The following is a 25,931-nucleotide window of genomic DNA, read 5'->3' as shown; positions in this document are numbered from 1 at the left end:
TTTGTTCTTTTATTACACTCCTTCAGAAATGGGAAAAGCGATTAACATACACTTTGTGACAGCTGGAAATCTGATCCACACCAGTCATCTGGATTATGAGGCTGGAGTAATCACACTCATGTTATTTAACTGTTGGCTCTCTGTGCTTTTGGCCTATTCTTCATACAATCTTTTGTGCTCTGCCCCGTTGTTCACATGAATTCACCATCGCTACCTTATTAAAAATATAAATGGAGTCTTATCTTTCTCAGTGATTTAATTCTGGTGTTAAAAGATGTTTATTTCAGGAACTTTCAACACACCCTAGATAACTGAGCTGTGTTACTAACCGTTTTTTCAGTGCATAATGGGAAGAATTGTGTATTATTCAGGCACTTGATGTTGATATACATTCCATCCTAGCGCCTCTCGACAGCTTTGAAAACATTATTTCTTATAGCTCATTCTGAAGTAACTCACTTGTATACTGCAGAAGGGTTACACACTCTCCTTCCCCCCCCAGCCATTCATAGGACTGGAGATCTGACTCTCAACATCACTACTTTTTCGTATGTAAGATAACCGTCTCCCTCCAAGCCCATCAACAGAGGTTCTCTTTGGCAGATACAGCAGGAGGCAGTCTCTTAACTATTTACATCCAGCAGCTGACCCTTGTCTATCATGGAAACTTTGCCCTTGCAGTATAGTAGTTCCTAGGAGTCTGGGTCCATAATCTGTTTACCTGTAACTGTCTTCCTATTAAGGTAATACAATAGCTCTACAGCAAACCCTCTGATCAGAACATCAGTGTTGAGTTATTTTTTGTACTTTTCTTTTGGTCACACAGAAGTACCAGTTAGACATACTGCTGTACAAAGAGTTCCAAGTTCTTCCCACTTCTTTATTAACTCTCAGAACTACGTGTTCCAGCTTAAACTGTAAAATCCAGAAACTCATTCAAATGCTGAAATATGGAAAGAACTTAGAACTCTCTGCCACGAGTACCTACAACATAAAGAAGAATCACAGAGAAGTAACCTTCTTGTCCTTTAGCTGCACATCTAATTTTCCCTGCACCCTGAGTCAGTCAGCGGTGTCAGAAAAAGTCACACAGTTCCTGACTGTCCAAACATTTGTCTTCCCCCCCTCCCCCCCCCCCCTTTAAATAAGGATCACATATGTACTAAAGTGCTTTATCTACACGAACCACATCAGTACATTATAGAAACAAAAAGTTCTAGTCCTGGTGGGAGTAGGGGACAGAAGATTCTGGTTTTAGATACAAAATTTAGATTGTTTACAGTCTAAGTGAAACAAAGATTCAAGAGAATATTCTCTCTCTTGTCTTTTTTCTCCTTTTTTTTTCTTTTGTAAAAAATAAAAATAAAAGTGCAGTCAAATAGAAAATAAATGCAGTAGATGCAAGCTGAGTTGAGGCAGGCTGTTAGTGATAGTGTGCAAATGTGTGTCTTAGCAGTTCATCTGCAAATGGTCGCAGCTTGGCCTCGATAAAAATCCTTTTCAAGAAATCCCGAGCATGGTCAGAGACATGAGGTGGTAGCTGGGGGTTGGTTGGCTGAGTGGCAATTTTAAAGATGGCAGCCATGGCTTCGAACTCTGCCCATGGGGGCTTCTCAGTGAGCATTTCTACCACTGTACAACCTACGCTCCTGAAACAGAGGCAGAAGTGAAACAGCAGGTTACAACACAGTCATGCCCTTCTAGAAAAACAAGAAATAGCAGAGAGTGACTAAAATACCATGAATAGTGTTCCCTGGACTCCACAGAGCAACTTCAGTGGAAAAGAGGGGTTTTGAAAAGCCACATCTACAGCAATACACAGTTTCTGAAAGTTACAGACCTGCATCTTCACTAGGCCAAAAGCTACTACCTCACTGAAGACATGATTAGATGTTTCTCTAGGCCATACCAACTACATTATGGCACAGCTGCTATTCAGTGCTCAGCAGGTTGATAGAGGCCAAGAGCACTGCACAACCCTTGTAACCCTAGCTCCTCAGGAACCTGCAAGATCTGAATGCACCTGAGAGCCTTCTTGCTCGCTAGGGCCTGACAGACATGTACAGTGATGGGAATGCTTTGAGTGTGCTGCATATATATTGCTAGTTCATTACAAAGGAGCGATGTCCAAACATGACACGGCAGTTGGAAAGTTTAAAACCACACTTCAGTGGAGTCTTTGTCTTTTGATTAAGGATACTAAAAATATACTTAGATTGCGAAACAAGATTTTAAGATCCTAAACAACCTCTGTATACAAAACTGATGTCGAAAGGATTGAGAAAAGCAGAAGGGCATTCATTACGGCCAGAAAAAAATCTTAGTTCCCCAAGTCCTGAAGACCAGCCTCTTCCAATAAGAAGCAAATTATAATGACAAATAGATAGGCTGGAATAATTTCCCAATTTTCAAGAAGTTTTATGGTTGCATCAAGGTTTTTGCCAAAAGTTTTACAGTTAGACAGAGGTACCTTTCTTTACACAACAGGGATTTACTGACTGATAAAAGTCAAATTTCAGTCTTTTTTTTACTTTTAACCAGGATTTTCTCCATCAAAAACATGTATTAGTCTTGGTGCAAGCTGAACAAGTCAAGTGCCTGAAATCTATCAGGCTGTTCTGTTACTCAAGTATAGCAGCATAATTACTAAGTGATCTGAAGTACCTTAAGTTAATTTCCCTGACACTGAAAGTACCTCTGTAGTTGTATGTAGTGTGGTTTCACTTTAAACACTGTATTACTACTACTGCATATCTGGGTAGCCTACCTGTGATTCTGTGTTCACTGAATCTGCAGTGCAAGGAGACTAAATCACTGAAAACTAGGCTGAAGCTATATTAGACAATGTCATATTGCACTGTGTATCACTGAGATTCACTTTTAAAAGTACCTTTCCCTCTTAATTCTTAAATATCTAGTAACAACCTAAACCAAATTAATTTTGATGCCTCCCATTTAAATCTGGCTAATTCCTTCTTATGTGCTCATCTTTTAAAGGATCAGCATTTAATTTGCTGCCTTGCATCAAAGGTAGTTCAGTGATAAATTTCTATTACAGGACAAGTGAGGCTCCAAAGTTTCACATGTTGCTTTCACTCGGTACCTCTTCAGGATTTACGAACAGTCTGGCAACCCTAACTTCCTGTAAAGCTGGTTCCCAGTATTCTCTTAGGATCCTCAAATTGATAGGCTGAAGAACTGCCAAATGGAAAGTTCCCAAATTGAGTGTTAAACTCTCTAGCTATGATAGTCCACACGTTCCACCTTCTTCTGCTTAAACCTCAGAACAAAACACTGCCAGCTTTACATAACAAACATCTAGACTCTGTTGCAAGAGTCCCTTCTGACAGGACACCTTTCAGCAGAGATGATTTTTGTAAACGTACCAGATGTCTGCTTTTCTGCCGTACCCTTCTCCACTAATAACTTCTGGACTCATCCAGTATGGAGTTCCTGTGACAGACTTCATTCCCGTACCAGAGAGACAGATAGTCTGCAGTCGTTTGCTGGCACCAAAGTCGCCAAGCTTCACATTGCCTGCTGAGTCTCGCAGAATATTTGCTCCTGGAAGGGAGGGAACGTGGTGTTATATTCATGAAAACAAAGTCAGAGCAGCCTAGTATTTCAAGCCAAAGAATTTACTTTCTCTGCTCATTACTATTATTCTATCCAAGGTCCAGAAAATAATGAACTGTAGACATTGGTTTGCATCCTAGACCTTTTCTGGGAAGTGCCAGTCACTTTGTAAAGCCTTCCTGATGAAATCAGGCGTGTGCCATACAAACAGAAACAGGAAAGAAGTTTCCACATAACTGAAAATGTCTTCATACTACATTAAAGTAAAATCTCACACTGTGTAACGGATTTGTTCAAATCACTTGTCTGCTTAGCCATGTAGAAATTGACTGTGATACCTCATCTTTTTCTGGAACAAAGCACTATTGATACAACACAAAAGAGAAATGGTGAAACTTTTAGGGAATACAAGAGTATTGTGTTTAGCACACCTATTTTTCACATCACCATCTTCCTACATATTCTTAACTTGCCTGTGCAGCACTTGCAAGGCATCTGTATCTATCTCCAAAAATAAATGTGTCTGTTTCCTCAGGTTTCCTAGCGGTAAAATACAGGAAGCTTGAGTCATTTGATCAGGCAAAGTCACCTCATTTCTTGCACCAGTGAAGTGTTGGCTATTTTCTATCTAACTGATGAAATAAACTCTGAAAAATATTATACTGAGTCATGATACTTTCATCTGCAAACTCTATTTGCAATGATAGCCTCCTTTGGTATAGTCAGAACTGCTAATACAAAAACAAAACCAGATTTTTTTTAAATACCTTTTTTTTTTTGCAGACCAAGACTACAGAAACATTGACAACATTTGCCGGGATACCACTAAGATGTTTAGTTTTGTCCCCTCAGCAGTGACAAGAATAAATGATGAAATGCAATCTCATTAATTTTAAGTCAATCATTTGTCATTTCACTTAATTACACATTCACGTTTCACACAAGACTGGGAAAGAATCTGTAGTACAGAGCACTGAATTGTGCACAGAACTATCACTACCTTTAATATCTCGATGGACAATCATATTACTGTGCAAGTAGTGAACTCCTTCCAAAATCTGCCGCGTGTATTTACGGGTCACGTTCTCTGTGAGTGCTCCATATGATTTCAGTTGGTCTTTGATGGAACCCTGTGGCAAACAAGACATATAAAATACTGTAACATTTCTAGAATCCCAAGTGGGCTATTACTACTGTTGCACTTCAGTGAGATTTATGCCTGAGATATTTAAAGTTGCAATGTTTTTCTAGGTCAACTTAAAAATGTAGATACAGTTTTACCTCCACTGGAAAAATTTGATCAAAAAGAGAGGCTACACAGAAATGTTAAGCTCTTAACGTCAAAAATGTCATGCACCTGAATAGGTCCAGTGTGATGTACAAAAAAAAACCCCAAAACAAACAAACACCACCAAAAAAAAGACAGCAGTATTTTTCCTGAAACATCACTCCAGCTGTTTTGATAGTTCAATGGTGATGCTGAAGCTGGACAAAACAGATGCTTTTTAACCTGGTTAGTTTGTACTCAGATAAAAATAAAGGGTTGCCAAGAAAAAACATCACATGTTGGAAGGTGCTTTATGTAAAAATTAAGAGGCAAGCGTGTCTTGGCTCAAATATTGAATCAAATATTAATGAGTTTGCAACTATTTTTGTAGAACTTTGTCACACATTTACAAAATGCCTCTGTGACACCGTCCTCCAAACACCAGAAAAATTCCAACAGCTCTCCAAAACAAAGCCCAGAACTCACCTAAAAACCACCCAGAACAACCAAAACCAACCAACCAAAGAAAACCTCACCAACAACCGACCATCACCAGCACTACTGTGAGATCCCACAGAAGAAGAAAGTAAAACACTGTAACTATTCAGAAATGTACAACCTATGTTTAGTATGAGCACGTTTTATGTAGCTCTGCTCACCCCATTTGGTGAGAAAATGAAAAACTACTCTTTTCTGACCTGAATGAAGTTCACCACGTACTCAAGTACCACACAAAAAAAAGAAGCATCAAGATTTTCTGTACTTGCTTATTTCCACAGGCATCTTAGCTACATTTCACACAACAGCTCAAGCTGATGCATGGCAAAAAAGAAATATTAAAATGCAGGAAAACTCAAGAGTTTGCTAATGAAAATGCTGCCTTTCCAAAGACATTGCCAGGCACTTCTTGTGCCAAAATCAAACACAAAGAACTCTTGTACAAACCACTGCATTTCTGAAAAGTCCAATAAGCAATGGAGAAGGCAGGCTGCTGAAAGCACTTGTCACTAGCCATCTTTGGCTACTGTTCTTAACTTGGGCATTTTTAAAACATCTGTGTGCATTTCTGTAAAATCTGTCTCTTGGGTGCCCATCATATCATGTAGAAATGATGGTTGAAGTGGACTGGCCCTCTTGCTTACCCCAGGCATATATTCCATGAATATAGAGAGTGTTCTTTCTGGTGGATCTCTCAAGAAGCCGTAATACTGAACAATTCTTTCATGCAGCAGATTTTTCAGCAGCTGAATCTCACATTCAAGTGCATTTACTTCCTAAAAGGAAAACAGACAGGATTTACCATGCTTGATGTAGTAGCAATGGTTTGGATTTTCTTTTTTGAAGTGGGACAGTATGCATGTATTGAGGGTTATGCAAACTATGTAACACAAAATATCTTCTGTAGCTTATGTAAAGTTTATATATTTTATAACGAGCAAATATCAACATTGGATGGAGAGGAGTAAAAATCCTACAGCTTTTCTGTAAGATGACTTGGGGATGATTTTGCTGCTGTTTCATTTCTTTTATTTTGAAGTTGAGTTTTTTCAGAGCACAGGAGGTATCAGTATGTGTATGAAGTCTGTGGTTATTATGCAACATGTCACAACCCTCCAACTGAGTTTAAAAAAAATAATTTAAAGAAAATCTTTAAATCTTTGTAGTGGAATAATGCTCATTATTTGTTAACTTTTCCAGTATGGTAGACTATACTTGGGGCGGGGGGGAAAGCTTCTAAGGACTTGGTATTGTAATAATAAAAGTCAACAAATGAAAACATGAACACATGCTGTGCTTTCACTAGAGCTTTCTGGAATACTGAAAATGTTGCAAACAGGAAATTTTGTAAAGACTGTACAGCAAGATGCTAGAAAATTACTACATCACAAATTAAACTTAACTGGCTTTCAAATGTCCCTTAGAAGTCAGTCAACAAAACTTGCTTTTTATCCATTACAGACTATTAATGATATCCCTCATACTTTCAAGGCTAGAAGTAAAATAGACTTTTTTGAGACTGAGATGCACGCATGACAAAATACTATGGCAAGTGAGATCACGAAACTGTTGCTACAGAAGAGATTAGGGTATTTTATATTTAACACTTCCAAAGCATGATTAGTTTTCTGTTACATTTTAGAGAAGTAGCAAGAACAACTACAGTAGAAATCTACAGCACAATTGATTCTTGGCTTTTTTCCTTGATCCTACGTTACTAGCAGCAGCAACTGTTACTGTTAGCCATTCGATTCTGCAATCGTGCTTACACTCATTGTTTCCCTGGCCTTGCTCCCCACAGTGCAGAATGCAGTCCTAATGCAGGAAAAGTAATAATCCCTTCTCCATCCTATGAAGGGCAGCAAGTATGGTTTGGGAACCAAGAAACAGAAGATTGGTGCTACTTTAAAATAGTTTCTCAAGTGTCCAGCAGTAGAGACAGAGAAGTTCAATTTTAGGGAGAATAAACTGACAACGAAACCTTTGTGTTTCAAAGGGAAACACAGCACATGACAATATCCGAGCCTGATGCCCAAGCTTTACAAAAGCCCTCAAACCAAAAAATCCTACCCCACAAAGATAGATTAAAATAAATCAATCAAACAATCAATCAATCAATCAATCGCAAACTGACTTCATAGCCAAATAAGTTATCCTCAAGAGTTTATTATCAGGAACACTTAAACTAGTACCAATTTTTCTGTTCATAAATGGAGCTTGTTCTAATCCTTTAAGTATAAATAATTATCTGTTTCAGAGCACACTTCACAGTGGATTGTTTAATTTTAGATAGTGGGACTACAAATTGAATTATGTATGTTCACTGCATAAGGGTATGTCTGAAAATTAAAAAATGGGATGCAACATTAAAATCAGGTAACCAAACAAACTCTCTGAGGTACTAAGAAAACAGGAGTCCTAACAAGGACAAGAAAACATGATATATTTTAAAACACCATCCTGTTCAAGGAAAAGAGTTATCAGTCTAGTCTGGAATATACCATTTAAATAGAAACCCTTTACAAACTCTGTCTTTGGTACCACTTACCTTGCTGGTTTCTGGACTATCAGGATCAAACTGAACTTGTTTAACAGCCAGTTCTCTTCCGGTATCAGCGTCATAACACAGATATACTCTGCCGAATGCACCTTGACCCAGCAGTTTACCAAGTCTCCAGTTAGTTGGAGCTCGTGGTGCTGAAAATATAAGTATGTTTTGGTTTTCAAATGAGCTTGTTACTCAGCTGATCGAGAAAAACTGGAATACACAGAAAATAATGTTTTTTTAAAAGACTACATTTTTCAGCAACAGAGACTGTGTCCTAAACCTCCCCATACAAGTTACACAGATCAACAACATTTCCTGTAAGATGGAAAACAGGAGCTACTTATTCACTAAATTTAAGGTAGGGATAGACATACTTAACTAGCAACAGCTAATCTGAAAAATAGAAAGAGCATGTTAAACAAACTTAACAGCACTTTTTTAACACATTGAGGCATGATTGAAATGTTACCAGCTACCGAGGTCATCACAAAATGTATCTGCTCCTGAAATGTCACTGCAGATATAAACCAGGACCGCTAGACATCTACAACTTACAGAAAACTTGACCACCATCTGCGAAACTACACAGTAACTGCAACTCACAGAACCCTTCTTGGGTCCTCAAGAGTCTAACAAATCTCTGTAAATATTTTGATAGTGTTTTGTTATCACAAATTCCATATGAAAATCTACATGAAGGTTGGCACAGGAAGCCATGAAACAAAATGCTGAGCATACAGTCTTGACGTTTTCCTATCAGAGAGATAAAAATGTATTTTTCGATTGCACATATTTTGATGGCACAGCTCTGACACGATATACTTGAAACACGAGAGGTTTACAGTGGAGTTCACAAAATGCCTCAACTTACAGCGACTGGGTGGGCTAATGTCCATAACTGACAAGGTAGGATTGTCTATGTCACTTCCCCTTCTCCTCATTCTGTTATCTTCATATTCTGGTGTAAAGATGCTGCTTCCGCTACTGGTGCTCAGCGAGTGATCAGTGGGACTGAAACTAACTGGAGATCGGAAGCTGTTCCCCTGAGTCCTTCTGGCTCTTGGAAAAGTTTTACGACCTTCAATGATATACAAAGAATTCTGTTACACTACAAAAAAATACTGCTATCCACTGTGTCTATGCAAATATTTTATACATTCCACATGATGCACTTCAAATCTTCCACAGTGCATGATATGATGTTGTGATCATTAAATTTACTGGCTTACCTTTCCACCTAGAGGAAAACAAGCATTAAATTGCAGATGTATGTAAGGATTAGGCTGAATCAAACACTGGTTTACATTTAATGGGATCAAATTCTGGGACCTTTCTGAAATGTTATCAAAGAGCTCCAGAAATCTGGAGGGCTGTGAGAGGAGAAAGGTAAGTGCCCTTAATACCAAATTTCTGATAAATAAGAGAATGATAAATGTGTTTACATTTCAGTGGTGCCCATGCTGGCATTGTCACCCTGTACACTAGCAAGGACTGAACACAGAGGAAGACTTAAACATGGAGTCAACAGCAAGAGCACAAGCAATATTTGAAAAAGTAAAACAATAATCAAAAACAATGCACAATTGGCTACAGCATTAGAATAAGGAAAAAGGCATTGTTCTTCAAAAGGTTAATTACAATCAGATGACTATCACAATTTATGTTAATATATTTAGATTATATGAACATTTTTATGTCAGCAATGCTTGATGAAGTTTCATCCTGTAGAACTCATAGAAAAAAAGCTGCAGGAGTCTGATTCATTAGGTGTTAAAATGGAGGAGTTCCCAGGGAACTGAAGAAGATAGAAAATTTGATTTGAAAATGTAGACTCATATTGATCTACTAGCCTGGCCAATTTGAATCCTCTGACAGACATGCAAACAAATTATTAAACAGTTTTGTAAAGCACTGAGAAGGTAAGGCTGTAAAAAGCAGTCATAACTGGTTTGTTACATGTAGCTAATCCAATTTCCCTATTTTATCAGGAAACTCTCATAAGCTAACTAGTGCTCTGTAGAGTATGCCCTAGACAGCTTCTGAGCAGTTATCTGTGATTTCCCAAAGGGGAGGATAATTGAAGTGGACACCCACAGCAGTTTACCTTCAGTCCACTCCCATATGCTGTATTATCTGACGATGTATGTATGATGGAACATAACACACCAAAACACTGCAGATGACATCAAGTGTGGGTGGAAATTCATTTAAAGATAAAAATCAAAGTTCACAACAGTATTAGTAAACTGGAGATGATTCAGAGATGAAATTCAGTAAGAAAGTCCAGCATACATAAAGAGAAATCAAATGCATAAACCACTAAGTGTAAAGTAATTGGCTGGCTAAAAGTCATGCAGAAAAGGATGTAGGAATTGTAACAGAGGACAGACTGAACAGCAGTCAGTACGGTGACTATGAATAAAAAGTCTCAAGTGTCATTGTGGAAGGTATCAACATGACTGTTATGTATGGAGTTTTGCTTATGTTACAAAGAGGCCATGAGAAAAACCCAGCTTGAGTTGAGGTTGAGTAAGAGAGCAGAAGTGGGGGAGAGGGAAGAGATGGAAGAGAAGAAAGGAAAGAAAAGAAGCAGCCTTTCAAAAATGTCTGAGGTGGGCTTAAAAGTTGAAAGAAGAAAACTAAGGAGAGAAAATAGATGTGCTTGTGATGTTACACATGAGGAGGGACTGATTTTTCACTGTGTTTTTACAGTGAAATGGAGTAACTGTTTACTATTTTCATTTACAGGAAAAAAATATTTTGAAGAAAAAGACATCTATCTCTCATGACTCGCTTAAGGTTAGTAACATAAAGAAAATTAGTACCTCTTCTTCTGAAGTCAGTTTAGAATTTACCTAGAAGTCAGTGTGAGAGATTTTTGCCTCTTCAATCTTGCCCTAGAGCAAGGGACTGGACCAAAGCTGCCTTGCAGTGCCTCAATTTGGTATTTCTATGACTTCTGTAACAGAATTCCATTTATTCCTGTGCTCATTCTGTACTGCAAATGAAACCATCTGGTCTTTGGAGAAATTTCTTCTTAATGCTTCTTAACTAGCACTTGACATGCTCATGACAGGCAATCCTTCAGCTGCTCCTCTTCCCTCCCTTTGGAAATCTAGCATGTTAAATTTATATCAGTTTCAGTACCGTCCAAATCAGCTCTACAACCACATCAGCACGTGCTGTCTTGCATTCCAACAAGTGATTTGACCAACTAATTATTAGTTCCCAGTTTAAATCACCACTCTTCAGTTTTATTTACTCTTAATCTGAAAAACTGCTAATAGGTGGTTTCTTTATAGTAAAACAAGAAATGAAACTAACTGACATACCTACTTTGGATAGGAAAAGGTCAAAAGCTTTTACTGTATCACTTGTACATGGTCAAAGACAGAGAACATTTTTGGAGCTGTGCATATGAGTCATGAATTCTACACTCAACGTTACCAGAGGTAAAACACCTTGCAGCTTTATCATGCATCAGAAGTTTAGCAAGTGAGTTTAGGGAAAGAAATTAAGCTTTCAGTTTCTTCAATATTTTAATTCATAAAGATTTTACACTCTAAATTTTCTTCTTTGCATTTTAAGAAAAAAAAACAGCAGTAGACTGAAGTAGAACTCTGGCAGCATTCACACTTACCATCATTGTAGTCTTGTTGATGATATGAAATATGGTATCTTCGGGGATACGTGCCCCCCTTTCCAAATTTCTCAAATATTGGGATATCATACTCCACTAGAAAATAAAAACATACCTTTCAGAACGTAAAATGTGACAAAGGATAGTAAGTCAAATAGTTTGGTATTATAAATAAACAAGGAGGAACCTATCAGAGGATATGCTTCAAGCTGAAGCATCAGAACAAAAAAAGATTCAAACAAAAGCTACAAATATAACAAATCTCAAGAACTAAAATGACATTTAGCCAAACATTTCAAAGGATCAAGAATTCAATAGCTGAAGTGGTTTGCAACCTCTTAGAACAGAACAGAATAAATCAGGTTGGAAGAGACCTCCAAGATCATCGCGTCCGACCTATCATCCAACACTATCTAATCAACTAACCCATGCAACCAAGCACCCTGTCAAGTCTCTTCCTGAACACCTCCAATGATGGTGCCTCCACCACCTCCCTGGGCAGCACATTCCAATGGCCAATCACTCTCTCTGTGTAGAACTTCTTCCTAACATCCAGCCTAAACCTCCCCTGGCACAGCTTGAGACTGTGTCCTCTTGTTCTGGTGCTGGGTGCCTGGGAGAAGAGACCAACCTCTGCCTGTCTACAACCTCCCCTAAGGTAGTTGTAGAGCACAATAAGGTCACCCCTGAGTCTCCTTTTCTCCAGGCTAAGCAACCCCAGCTCCTTCAGTCTCTCCTCAAAGGCCTTGTGTTCCAAACCCCTCACCAACTTTCTTGCCCGTCTCTGGACACACTCCAGCAAGTCAACATTCTTCCTAAACTGAGGGGCCCAGAACTGGACACAGTACTCGAGGTGTGGCCTAACCAGTGCAGTGTACAGGGGTAGAATGACCTCCCTGCTCCTCCTGGCCACACTGTTCCTGATGCAGGCCAGGATGCCATTGGCCCTCTTGGCTGCCTGGGCAAACTGCAGGCTCATGTTCAGCCTACCATTGACCAATACCCCCAGGTCCCTCTCTGCCTGGCCACTCTCCAGCCACTCAGACCCCAGCCTGTAGCACTGCATGGGGTTACTGTGGCCAATGTGCACAACCTGGCACTCGGATGTGTTAAATCTCATGCCATTGGATTCTGCCCATCTGTCCAGCCTGTCGAGTTTCCTCTTGTTTAAAAGAATGGCAGAGGACTGCAGCATGTCTAATTACTCCAGGTTTAGACATAGATTCTAGAACAGAATTGGCAGAAGATATTACAAAGAATAAAATTTGAAGAGGCATAAACATAAGAATTGATGAATTACCAAACCAGACTCAATAGGTCCTCTTTTAAAAATTATTGAAGGGAAAAAGTATTCACAAGATAAAGGGAAAAGTCCCCTCATGCTTTAATAATTAGTTAGAAGACAGGTATATAAGATGGGAGTCAATGGTCAACGGTTCAACAGGAATCTGGGCTACAAGTCATGAAGTTTAACTATGCATGAATTCCCCAGATAGAACAATGAACCGTGAGATGACGAAATCATTTTGAGAAATAAAGCCAAGAGAGGAATCACAGAAAGCCTTTAAGAGTCTAAATGACTGCATATTAAAATGGCAGATGAAATTCAATGTAGACTAATGTAAAGATTTGTTAGAAGAATGTTCCAATAAGGCAGTAGTTGAACTCTCTGTATTGGCAAAGAAGCAAATGAAATGGGATAAATCATGAAGGCATACTGAACAAAGTTGTGGTCTAGTCCATTTGAAATCATTTAGCAAAACTGATCACCTCTGTACTTCTAAATTTTTCTGATGACACAGTATTACTTGTCCATAAGGAATGTAGGCCTCTACTGACTAGGAAAGCAACAGCTCAAAGGGAGTATATAATAGACCAAAATTCACCAACCACCCCAGGATCATTGGAAACTGATTACTGTTCAATGGAAAAATTCTATAGGGAGGTATGTCCATGAGAGACACTTCAAAGCACTTACAAAGTTACTCCTTGTACTTTGTATCCTGAACCATGTATGGCTTGGATTGAAGCCACAGTATCATGTGAAAACAACACTAGTGGTGATGATTAATCCACAGGCACACCACACAGTTCTCCTTCATCCTTTCTCTGTGTAGTGCTTTTGAGTTACAGAAGCCATGAGAATTTTAAAGTGATCCTCATTTCACACAAGAGAAATTGAAGTCTCAATTTAGCTTTGATTTTGGATGAGAGAATTTCCTTCATAGTAGCTCACATGGTGCTATGTTTTGGATTTGTGGCTGAAACAGCATTGTAGTCATGAGGTGTTGGGTGACAGGTTGGACTTGATGATCTTTGAGGTCTCTTCCAACCTTATTGGTTCTATGACAATATAGAGATGCTGAACTTCATTTACACACAATTCAGACTTTTTTTGTTTCTCACACCACTCCACCATCAGTAGGCCAGGTGCACAAGAAGCTGGGAAGGGGGACAGCTGACTAAAGGAATATCCCATATCATATGAGGTTGTGCTCAGCAGTAAAAGCTGGGAGAAAGAAGATGGAAGGGAGAACTTTCAGAGTTGTGGTGTTTGTCTTCACAGGTAACTGTTAGGCATGAAGTTCTGCTTTCCTGGAGATGGCTAAATATCTGCCTGCTGACAGGAAGTAGTAAATTAACATTTTACTTTGCTCACATGTGCAGCTATTGCTTTACTTAGTAAAATATTTTTATCTCAACTCATGAGTTTTCTCACTTTTATCCTACTGCAGGCAGTGGGGAGCAAGCAGTTGTGTGGGGCTTAGCTGCCAACTGAGGTTAAATTTACCAAGGTTATGTGCCAAATTAGAGATGGGTATTAGTCTGATTTAACAAATATTGTGTGCACTTACTCACTGCATCATTTGTTTTTTCCAGAGAAGCAGATGAATTATACCACACTCACAGTGGTGTTGCAATAATCTAGAAGAAACCATTTGGAAGATCTGTTCCACTGTATCTTTTACCATGCGCATTTGGATTGGATTTTGTTGCTTTGCCCTCTCCTACCACATGAAGCTTGTTAATACAATACTTATCAATGTGAGCATCCCTTCCACACACTTATTTGCCAGAAGAAGTGTTCTGGAAAACTAGTATGTCCAGTGATTTTGCATACCTGAGAACTCCTGATGATTATCTGGATAGCTCTGTGCTCTCGGCATCCGAGACTTTGGATAGTTGTCTCTGAAAGTGTAAAAACACATAGCTTCTAAAAACTGTTAATCTAGTACTTAAACACTTTATCTTACTGTCTCAAAATTGTTTATGACTGATGAGAAGTTATTGTTGTACAAGTTGTAAACTGGTGCAGCAATTGTGGAACCCAATTTTGAAAATCAAATCTAACAGGTATCAATAACAATTCAAGATCAGTAACAACAGAAAAGCTTGCTTATTGAGTTTAATGTAGTAGGAAAGCAACAGACTCTGTTAATGAGCAATGATATTAGTAAAAACATGAATTATGACAAGTAAAGCCACAAAGGAGCACTGTTATATCTAACACCTTTATGGCTAAACACAAAGATTTACAGACTGGCAAAAATCTCTTATACAGCCTACAAAAACTCTGGAGGAAGTTTTAACCGAAGAAACGTAGAGCCTTTTAACGTCTCAAAACAATTCCTCTTCTCTCCATGAAAGTGACAGGATTAAGAGTGTAATTTTATTGAGTTACAGAATGATGAAGAATTTTTTGGTTCTTACATGATCACATTGTTTCTTACCTACAGTTGGTATGTAATTCCCAGCCACCAAAAGGCATGGATGGGATTGCCAGTCAGAGCAACCGATTACAGTATATTTCCATAAACATACCAAAACAATGTCCTCCTTTCTCTGGTAAGAATTTCTCTAATGGGTAACAGAAGCTAAATGGAGACACAAAACCTACATCTTTGTAGGAAATATTTGAATGGGAAAAAAAAAAAAAAGAAAAGAAAGGAAAACAAACTAAGTAGAAGTGATAAACAAAATAAATAATAAACAACCAAAAGAAGTTTTGAAGAAGAAAACATCAGTCACTCACCCCTACCCCAGAAAAAAACCTAAAACTCTGGCAATTGAGGAGAAATTTTATCCTACAAAGCTATGTTAAACAGTTATTAAAAAAAACAACAACTTATCACACTCCAACCACAAAATATTTTTCATGTCTATAGTTTTATTGCTTGTGAAATGGAGATTCATTATTTAACTAATTTTGTTGTTGTTATTGTTAGATCAAGCATATTTGTGTACTCAAATCACACATGTAATGTACTAGTACTATGGAATAGTATCACTCTGATTAATTGCCACAGGCAACAGTTACCAACTTTTTACCTTTCTACTAATTAATAAAATTAGCAGTATTATTTGTATAGCAGCTCCAAATATATGATCAGCCTGTCTGCATAATGTAAGACCCAAGGTTATTTGCCTGACCAACTATGAGCCAAACAGGAGTATGTTCTGTTTGGCTTACATGGCAGCTGAGGAACTGTGGACAGTGACCCTCTCAACGTATATGTATCTCCTAACAGTTCTCCAGACTCCCCAGTGTACAAACTGCCCCTTGCTAACTGACAGCTTTAAACAAAGGAAAATAAATTGAAAATCTGAACCAAGAACAAGGAGAGAGGAGCACAAGTAACTGCAAAGAAAAGAAGGGGACTGTCTGTTGAAGCCTTTACTCTCCTTCCTGAGTTAGGTACCCACTACCTTGGAAAAGGGAAGCTTACTTCACATAGCAGGACCTAAGAAATAACTTTGATGAGCCAGCTCACTGCCAGGGAATAAACTTCACTGGGAAAATTTAGCAAAAATTTTCAGTACAATATTGTAAGGTCTGAAGTCTCAATTTTTGGTTAAAAAAAAGAAGCTACTTCTATTTCCCATGCATTACTAAGCAATTAACTTTCAACAAGCTCTCATAAATGTTCTGTAACTTACAGAGGAATTTCTGGAAGAAGTTCAGCAATAGCTGTTGCTGAAGAGTTAATGTATGTTACAACTGATACATTATGCAATCTAATTATGATAAATAATGAATTTCAGTAATATTTACCCGTCTAAAGGGCTGTCAAGTGAGGGACAGCTTCCCGAGCCAGAGTTTTCAGGACTGCTCAATGACAATGGATCCAGCATCTAAGAAATAACAGAGAAAGACCAACAAGTTCAAATTTGTGTTTTAAACAAAAATAAAGTTTCTGCTGTGAAACACCTAATAAAAGAAACCCAAACCAACCAAACCAAAAAACCCAACCAAAACCCAACATAAAATACCCCAAAAGGAACCAGAAATACTAATTACTACAGAAAGGTTAGCTACCATAGTTGAACCTGCATTGCATTTGGCAATCATGAAAGGATTCCATCATTTTTCTCACAACTACAATATAGTTATTTAATCCTCTGTCATGCTTTGTACATAAGCTGTACTGCCACATTCTTCCTGTACAAGGCATTGTCTCTTAATGCTATAGCAGTATCTGCATGAAAGCAGCTTAACAAAATAACGTAAGTAAGGCTTCTAAAGGATGAAAAAAATAAAACCATTAAAAAAACAAACCAAAAAGTGGGTTTTGGGGGGGAAAAAAACTGTTTCTCAGATATGACACAGGTTGTGATGTATACAAGTTATATAGTCTCTGTAGTGGCTTAAGTTTGGCCAACCAGCCACCACAGAAAACAGCTGTAAAAACCTTTAAAGCATTTATCTCTGCTTAGGAGTCCAAGGGAGTTATGTAGAGTTTTAAACAGAAGTAAAGAGAAAACTGAAAGAGAAAACGGGAGAATGCTTAACCCTAACCACTCTCCCTTTCCCCCCAAACAATTATTCTATTTCAAATAAAACAAACTTTTGTATTTCATAGTCTGTAAGGATTTTTTCCCCTCTTCTCTAAAATAGTTCTAAGTACCTAGTAATCAATGCTCATGAGCTGTATGAAATATGGCATGTGTCATTCAGAAGAGGTCATAAAACTGACTCTCTTGGTCAGACCTATCATACAATGAAACCAAACCACCAAACCTTTCACTGTTTCTACAATTCTAATCCAGAGTTAAAATACTCAGAGACTGAAATCAAGAGCCCTCTCTTTATCACCAGTTATTTAGATTGGCTGACACTCATTTTGTTACCCTTGAAGTGCTAGGTTTTATGACAGGCAAACATCATTCCCTTCTCTATTGCAGTAAAGCAGTCTAAAATGTTTTGCAGATTTCTTTTTCAGCCATGGAGACAGAAATTTTGAACTATTTACTGTGACAATTTTACCAGCCCGCCTCTCAAAAACAGAGCAGAAAGCTCATCTGTTGTTTTAAAAAGAGCTCCTTCCTAAAATAAGGCTTGTCATTTGTTATATAACATCTGTTATTTTATATGAGTTGAACATCAGTGTTTTGATAGAAGTTACATAGTTACCCCTACAATTTTTATGGTCTGTGATACATCTTAAAAGGTCCTGGGGACATGTTTTGCTGAGCATCAATCAAGGTCTTATTAATAAGTGTCCAGAAAGAGGAGCCCATATAGTCAGACACTTCATGAACTCTCTACTGGGGAGAACAACGTTTACCACAGAACAGCAATTATATTCCTTTTTTCATACTAAAAAGTGGGTTCTGAAAGGGAAAAAGCCCACCTGCCACCATACTCCTTATCTCTATTACTGACTGCAGTAAGGCCCAGCTGGCAGACAACGGCTACTTCTACTCAACCCACCATCTATTCTGTAGAGGTGTGAGGTCTGCCATCAAGAGTATGAATAGCTCTGCTCAGGCAGATCAGCAGGAGGGCAGAGAAAGCACCCTCAAGTTCCCTTCTTGTCATTGTGGGGTAGGCTGTGATGGATGTAGGCCAAGGTGATAAGGCAACTTAGGGGAAGAGAGACAGAGGTTGTGAGTCCCCAGTCTGGCCCTTGAGGCTCTTTAGCCTAGCTTCCTATGAAACAGACAGATAACACAGCATGACAGGTTACACATTTCTTACCTACTCTAGAGTGAAATGGCATCCTAAGCCTCTGAAATCATCTGACTGATCAGTCAGTGACCAAAAATGACATCACCTAGGCTGAAAGGATCTGACCACGTAGTTATGATACTGAATAGCACCCCAGTCAGGAAATTAAGAGATTCAGTTCCTAGTTCAGTCATTAAAATTGTGCAATAAATTGCACAATCTCCTTGTCTCATTTTTATTCTGTCATCTGTCTCTCATTTAGTCAGCTCATAAAATCCAATGCCTCTTGCCATTTGTTAATACAGTGCCAATGTCAACAAGCACTTGAAGATATCTGGGTATGCAGCATCATTTTTTTTTCTTCCTTACAGTATCTTTCTCCATTGCCAATTCTCTGCTCTATTATATTCCTCTATCCTTTCCTACTAGTTTTAAGTGCAATTTTGATATTCAGAAGGCAAGATTTTTATTCATGCTGATATCCCACACCAATAATGCAGGTGAGTAAGGAGGACAAAATAGTTTATTTGAGATCCTTGCACAAATACATGACTGTGAGAAGTATTTCAGAACTTATTTATGCCAGGCCCACTGCCATCCCCTTGCCTTTACTCCAACACTCCAGCTGAGTCCAAATAATCCAGACAGATCCAAACTCATTCTTTAAAATCTCTTTTAATTACCTGAGAAGGCTGTAAAACTGGTCTTGCTTGCATACCCTTCTCATTAAAATAAAGGGGGTTGTGCTTTCTGAAGTAGACATCTCTTGCTGTAATTTATATCTATTGCTACCTCAACTACCATGGAAATTAAGGATATTATCTTTCTCATTTAAATAATTGAAGAGACTTACAGAGGGAAAAAAAGAACAGGTTCTACAAGATTAAACCCCACCTATTTTAGCCTTCTCTTACAGATTATGTTTTCTAGTGTTGACATATTTTTTAAGATGTTCTTTCTAATAAATATATATCCTTCTTGAACAGCAGTATTTCATAAATCAAACTAACAACAACTTTGTTTTTAATCAGTCACACACATACCTGATCCATACTTTCTGGAATGAATTCACCCTCACTGTTGATACTGGTGAAGGACCCATTTCGGGCCACTTGATGAAGCTCATCTGGAATGTATCCTGGGGGAGGTGAACTCCTGTCACGAGTATTAGAACCTTTTGAAGGAAAAGGGCTCGTCAGTCATCGATAACCCAGGAGGTTTATTCAAATGCTTCAAAGGTACTGACCTTGCCTAGATCACTTACTGCTTAAAAAACTTCCCAAACACTTAAGCAATAGAAGTCTTACATAGAGCGTTCAAAATCTGTAATCCAGGAATTATGAAAAATTTCAGGCAGTGTTGCCTTGAGAGCATTAAAAAGCTATATAGGAACAGAAATAGAATTTACCCACACATCTGGCTAGGTGTATTTCTTCTCTTGAAACAAAACAAAAGCTGAGAGCATTCCATCCACGTCAACTAATCCTTTCCAACTCCTGAGAACTTAGCTTTGTCTTTGTAGAACATTACATTTGCAAGAACACAAATACCTCTATTCAAAATAAATGCATAATGAAGTCTCTCAAAAAGTATTCATTAAAGTCTCTAGTTTCATAATTAACTTTGGAAATTAACATCACTAGCTTCAAACATGAATAAGCAAAAGGTTCTATCAATGCCAAAGTAAGTATCTTAAGCAAAGTAAGATTTAAAAAAATACAGGAGCCCCAAACTGAGCAAGAAAATATATTGTCATATAAACAAAGAGACATTTCAGTAAGGAGAGTACTAACATCAACGTTTTAGGACATTCATCAGTTGTCTCAAATAATTCTACATAGATTTCTTTGCTTGTCATTTGTTAATTTTCTATATTATATATATTTAAACTACCTTTGACTTAAAATTCAAATTCCAATTCACTGAGTGCGAGCTCTACTGCAGTCATTGAATACCAACAGAATAGAACAGAATTAACCAGGTTAGAAAAAACCTTTGAGATCATTGAGTCTAACCTATCATCCAACACTATCTAATCAACTAAACCATGGCAACAAGCGCTCCATCCATTCTCTCCTTAAACACCTCCAGTGATGGTGACTCCACCACCTCCCTGGGCAGCCCATTCCAATGCCAGTCATTCTTTCTGTGAAGAATTTCTTCGTAACATCCAGCCTAAATCTCCCCTGGCACAGCTTAAGAATGTGTCCTCTTGCTCTGGTGCTGGTTGCCTGGGAGAAGAGACCAACCCCCACCTGGCTACAACCTTCCTTCAGGTAGTTATACACAGCAATAAGGTAAGCAATAAAAATTCAAAGAGTGTTCACTGAGACCATGATCTTCATGAAGGGAATATCAGAAAAGAAACTTTCTTACAATTAAATCTATTGATGTATGTAGCTTACCTATTACAGACAGTCGCCTTTTTCTATCTGTCACACCAAACACTGTATTATCTAAATCTTCCAGTGAGGGCAAGGGTTCCATGTTATTTACACTGGGTGACTGAAAATGCATACACATGACAAACTGCAGTTATTACTCAGATAATGCAAATACCTGGCAAACTTCATAGGCTTTGTACAGCATATTCTTTTCTTCAAGCAGCCAAAAAGATGTTTGCCAACTGATATAAAAATTTATCTATTTTAGTAGCTCATTCTTAATATTTTAAAATCATTTTCAATATGTACTAGTACACAAATCCTATCAATATCATGGCTGTTATGTGCTAGATAATGCCAAAATAACTCAAGTATTTAGCCTATAGTCCACTGCTATTGTTTGCTAAACAAACATGCAGCTTGCCACAAAGGAGTGTCACCAACACATGACTTAAAGAACAATTCCAAGTAAGTACAGTTACTTAAAAATCTCTTTGAGCTTCTCAAATTTGTATCAAATAATCATCCTATTATGAAAGGGAAAACAAAGAAAGAGAGAGGAACAGGATGTAGGAAAAAGCTAAGAAAACAATGCTAGAAGGTACTTCAAAAGAACTGAAGAAGCAACCAGTAATATTTGCAACCGGAAAAATGTCATCTTTAAAACGATGCTTTAAGAAAAAGACATTTAGCATGCCAACTCATACTTGCGTATTTCCATGTATTACAAGCAGTATCTTGAGACTCTTCATATGAACACTACGGTCAAGCAATTCAACAGCTTTGTCCAGATCATCCTGTGTGGTTAATGGAATTACAAGCTACAAAACAAGGGAAAAGAATAAAATAAAACAAGAGTCTGAAATAGAACATAAGAATGAAATGTGTCAAATGCAGAGAAACAAATAAACTGATGCTACCTCTCCTTTCATTCAAAACAGCTTGAAAATAAAATTTATTAAATGATGCCTCAAGTTTGCATGGAAATACCTGATGTTCAACCTTAACTCTTCTTACAGGTGCTTTCAAGAGGTATAGCATGGCAGAACAAGTCTTCACAATGAAGGAGCACCCAGAATAGAATAGAATAGAATAGAATAGAATAGAATAGAATAGAATAGAATAGAATAGAATAAACCAGGTTGGAAGAGACCTTCAAGATCATCGTGTCCAACCTATCATCCAACACCACCTAATCAACTAACCCATGTAACCAAGCACCCTGTCAAGTCTCCTCCTGAACACCTCCAGTGACAGCGACTCCACCACCTCCCCGGGCAGTCCATTCCAATGGGCAATCACTCTCTCTGTGTAAAACTTCCTCCTGACCTCCAGCCTGAACTTCCCCTGGCGCAGCCTGAGACTGCCTATGTAGAACCTCATATTCTGCAGGTTTCAGGGAAACATGCAACAGTGACAATGTATTTGCTATCATCTAAATTAATGCAAGTCTATGAAGTAAATAAATATAAGCCCTATTTTATAAAACACATTTTTGTATCTCACAACATTACAACTGTATGTTTGAAGCTGCATCACTAACAGAATTTCTCTCTTGAAAAACAGAATATCAGGCATGATGTGATCCCAATGGAACAACTCTAGTCCTCACTAGAATCTTACATGGATCTAATTCATTAGAATTAACTTGGTATACATTGTCTTCAGAACAGAAAATGTTAGGCCATTAAAACACACTTGAGCTCTGAGTTTTATTACAATTAAAACTGGGCATGTTTCAGGAAAGCAGATTACAATTCCTGCTTGTAACAAAGGAACAATGAAATATGGACTTAAAAAAAATTATCTATTCTACCTCTAAACAGTCTCAGCCAGTGAAGCTCAAGTACATCAGCAGTTGAAATACAGTACTTTTACACAAAAAGAAAAGGGAATGAGGGAAGAAGTCCTGATCACAGATGAGCATTCTCTTCATTTTAAGTTGCAGTTTCAATGCTAAAACCAGGTTATCATAATCACATTTCTGAAAGGTGATAGGACAATTTGCCAAGTAGTACAGAAGCTGACAAGCAAAAACCCTGCTCAAATGTGTGTGTATGTATATATAGAAATATAGAAAAATCTAATAGAGGATGCAGCTGAGGCTAAAACATCATGAAAGGCCATTTTTTCTGACCTTCCTATTTCCAAAAGCCTTCTGTTGGAATTCTTCATTTTGAGGATCAGTTTCACAGAAGTGCCTAGTAAGGTAGTGAGTAACCAACAAACAGCAATTACAGGCACTTTCTTCTGCAGAGATACAGATTAGATACAGCAATTATGTTGTGCATAATCAAGCACATGAATAATCTTCCATGTACTTTGCTTACTTAAGGCAAAAAAGACCCAAAAGTAACTCCTAAGATTGTATCCAGCTTTTGTAAACATATTTCCTATTAACAATTCCACCTCTGCTTCTAAAGGAAAGCTGGAAGTAATTTGATCAGGCATATGTGGCTTGATGTTGTAGCACTGTTCCCAAGAAACCTTTATGAACCAGTCACCTTAAAAGGAGCAACAGTTAGGCCTATTTTTCCAATCTAAACATTGCTAGAATGCAGCATTCCAGCTATTACCTAACAAGATTAATTCTTACAGAAAAAAAGGTGTACAAGAAAGGATAAATGCTATTTCAAATTCACAAACACTACAAGTCTCAGAGAAAAAAACATTCCTGAAGTCACACGAGACTGCAGCAGAGCAGGAAGACAATTTACCCGTTCCAAATCAAGTCTGAGACATAGTTCCTCAAGATATGACTCTCCTCATAAAACACTCTATGAATCTCCTCTCTATCCTAATTTATAGACTAGCCTTAGACATTTGAGAACATACACATTAGAAATCTGGAGTTCTGGCACAGGAGTTTTTCTTGCTGCTTATGAGAGTAAATTTCAGCCTTAAAATAATTAAAGTACAAGTCACCAAGAATTTAGACGACAGATTATTACCTCATTATTGCTGTAATGTAAATCCATAGTCTGTCCAAAAGCAACTTTAGCTTTAGCTGCAAGATCTTCAAGTTTAACAGGCCTTCGTAACTGCAGGATCCTGAAACACAATTTAATTTATAAAGACATTGTTTTGTGTGTCTATTACTTGTGAAAATCTGGTAACTCATTACTTAAGAACCACCTTAGAATTAAATTCATTACTAAAAAGACCCTAAGAGGCTATGCTTTATTCCCTGTTCTCCATATTTTGAGTCATTAAGAGAGAAAAGCAGTGGAGAATTATAAGGGATAATCACACATAAAATTCAAACTCATTATGACTATTTTACTTGCTCGCATACAGCGTCTAAACCTAATGTTTTGCATGCCTCCATTCCAGAGGCACATTCTTAGAAACATCTACAATTTTCTACTTCAGAAAACTAGGACAATAGAGTACCATAAGCTGACAAGCATATGCATTAGAAAGGATTTACTCCTACAGCCCCCATCTACTGGAAAACCAAAAGACTATCTTATCTGAGGAAGATAACTAAACATCACCATCTTTACCATAATGAATTACATGCTCAAACTGCTGAGTCCATCACTGACTGTGCTTCAGGTGTGCTCCTGCAAGAATGGTGCAGTTGTAGGTCAACAACTCAGATTTTTCTTTTAACTCAATGTCTCATCAATACAAATCGCAAAACTGCCTAGAACTGACTTTTCACTACAGAAAATGCTTGTGATATTTGAGAAACACCACTAGCAAACAAAGACAGTTTTTAAAAGTGACTAAGCTAGTGAGTTACATTCAAAAAAGAAACAGCACTCAAATTTTGCAAAGCAGAAAATTCAGTGAAGGGTAACTGTCCCTTTTATCAGTATTTCAGTTGGTACACTGGTTAGGGAACAACAGTTCTCACTAAAATGAGGCTAGATGCCAGGCCATTTCCTATTAAAATGTATTTGGAAAAAAAAGAAAATATTTTAAAAACCCAACACAATCCAACATCAATTCTCACTGCAGTTACTTTGTTTAGCAAGCCTGAGCACCATGTTACATTCACTACTGAAAAAAATTCTAGAATCGCTTCTCTTTTCTATTTCCCTTTTCAAAAATCTAGTGAGAAAGCCATTGCATCACTATCATTGCTTGCATAATTTCGTTATTTTATCTTTAGACCTACACGCTCAGGCAACAGAAGTATTGTAATACATGCAGAGCAATGATCCTGGACTGTCCAGTATACCCGAGCAAGCAGGCTCAAGTTACTTGAGGCAGTCCAAAACACAGCTAGGCCCATCATCATAACAGCCTGGGAAAGGTATTTTTCCACATACACACATCATGCTTGTATTCATATTTAATTAACTTAATCCATTGTAAAAGTGAATTAAAATAACCTGCAAAATTGCACTGTCCCTGCAGACTGGCAGTGAGTGAACAGCTCTCTGTTTTAAATTCATGCTTCCACTTATTTCACAATAAATTGCTAGGCAGGAGAGTACTCAATTTTCAAAGAATCTGAAAAGACTTATTTCCTCCAAATTACTTGCAGCACTTAACCATTACTGATGCACTGTTACATGTCACTTTCGGAAAAGGGATTGAAAGAAGCTGAAGAATGTTAATACCTAGGGAATTTACCGCTGTTTTACTCCTCTGTGTAAAGACAGCACATAAAGGAATCAGCATGGATATGCACTGATGTATTGCACATCATGTTAAGGGCTGCCCAGTAGTAGAATAAGTAAAGACTGCTTCAGAATGCAACCTAAGGAATTTACCTAATATCATGACCAGGATATTATTTACTTTTTCATTATGTATTTTCAAAAATCTTACTCTATAACCATTTCTCTATAGGTACACTGAAGGTTTATGCTTTCAGAAAGACAGAAAAAATGAGTTGTCCACAAAACATGGAATTGTAGATCGACTTCTGTGAAAGCTTTTGAGCAACCATCAGAACATACATAGTGGTAGGTGTTTGTGCACTTTAAGCATGTGCCTCATTCACACAAAATGAAAATAAACTTTAACTGATTATTCAAAGTTATCAATGAAAACAACCTAATTATAAAGTCTAACCATTTTTCATATTATAGTTCTCAGACTGGTTCCTCCAA

General features: G+C 37.8%; 1 protein-coding gene across 3 annotated transcripts in view; it reads right to left on the bottom strand.

Moving 5' to 3' along the window:
- Positions 1-1,144: 1,144 nt before the first annotated feature.
- Positions 1,145-25,931, bottom strand: part of MAP3K2 (mitogen-activated protein kinase kinase kinase 2) — a 48,949-nt gene continuing 24,162 nt past the window's right edge. For 2 of the 3 annotated variants that reach the window (XM_068138918.1, XM_068138919.1), the window contains exons 5-17: positions 23,814-23,913; positions 21,570-21,683; positions 20,884-20,983; positions 19,522-19,652; positions 16,583-16,662; positions 14,651-14,718; positions 11,530-11,625; positions 8,761-8,967; positions 7,890-8,038; positions 5,986-6,117; positions 4,577-4,706; positions 3,387-3,564; positions 1,145-1,649 (exon numbers count right to left, since the gene is read on the bottom strand). In XM_068138918.1, coding sequence (XP_067995019.1) covers positions 1,424-1,649; positions 3,387-3,564; positions 4,577-4,706; positions 5,986-6,117; positions 7,890-8,038; positions 8,761-8,967; positions 11,530-11,625; positions 14,651-14,718; positions 16,583-16,662; positions 19,522-19,652; positions 20,884-20,983; positions 21,570-21,683; positions 23,814-23,913 — 1,711 coding nt within the window. In that variant the 3' untranslated portion in view covers positions 1,145-1,423. Of the gene's footprint in view, positions 1,650-3,386; positions 3,565-4,576; positions 4,707-5,985; positions 6,118-7,889; positions 8,039-8,760; positions 8,968-11,529; positions 11,626-14,650; positions 14,719-16,582; positions 16,663-19,521; positions 19,653-20,883; positions 20,984-21,569; positions 21,684-23,813; positions 23,914-24,368; positions 24,390-25,931 lie in introns of those variants that run through there. The other variant, XM_068138920.1, reaches the window with a different exon arrangement.

The sequence above is a fragment of the Melanerpes formicivorus genome, unplaced genomic scaffold (genome assembly GCF_026170545.1).
Source record: "Melanerpes formicivorus ecotype bairdi unplaced genomic scaffold, bMelFor1.0.p_v2 SCAF_5, whole genome shotgun sequence".
In the NCBI taxonomy this organism is placed as follows: Eukaryota; Metazoa; Chordata; class Aves; order Piciformes; family Picidae; genus Melanerpes; species Melanerpes formicivorus.
This window is presented reverse-complemented; position numbering and strand designations above follow the sequence as displayed.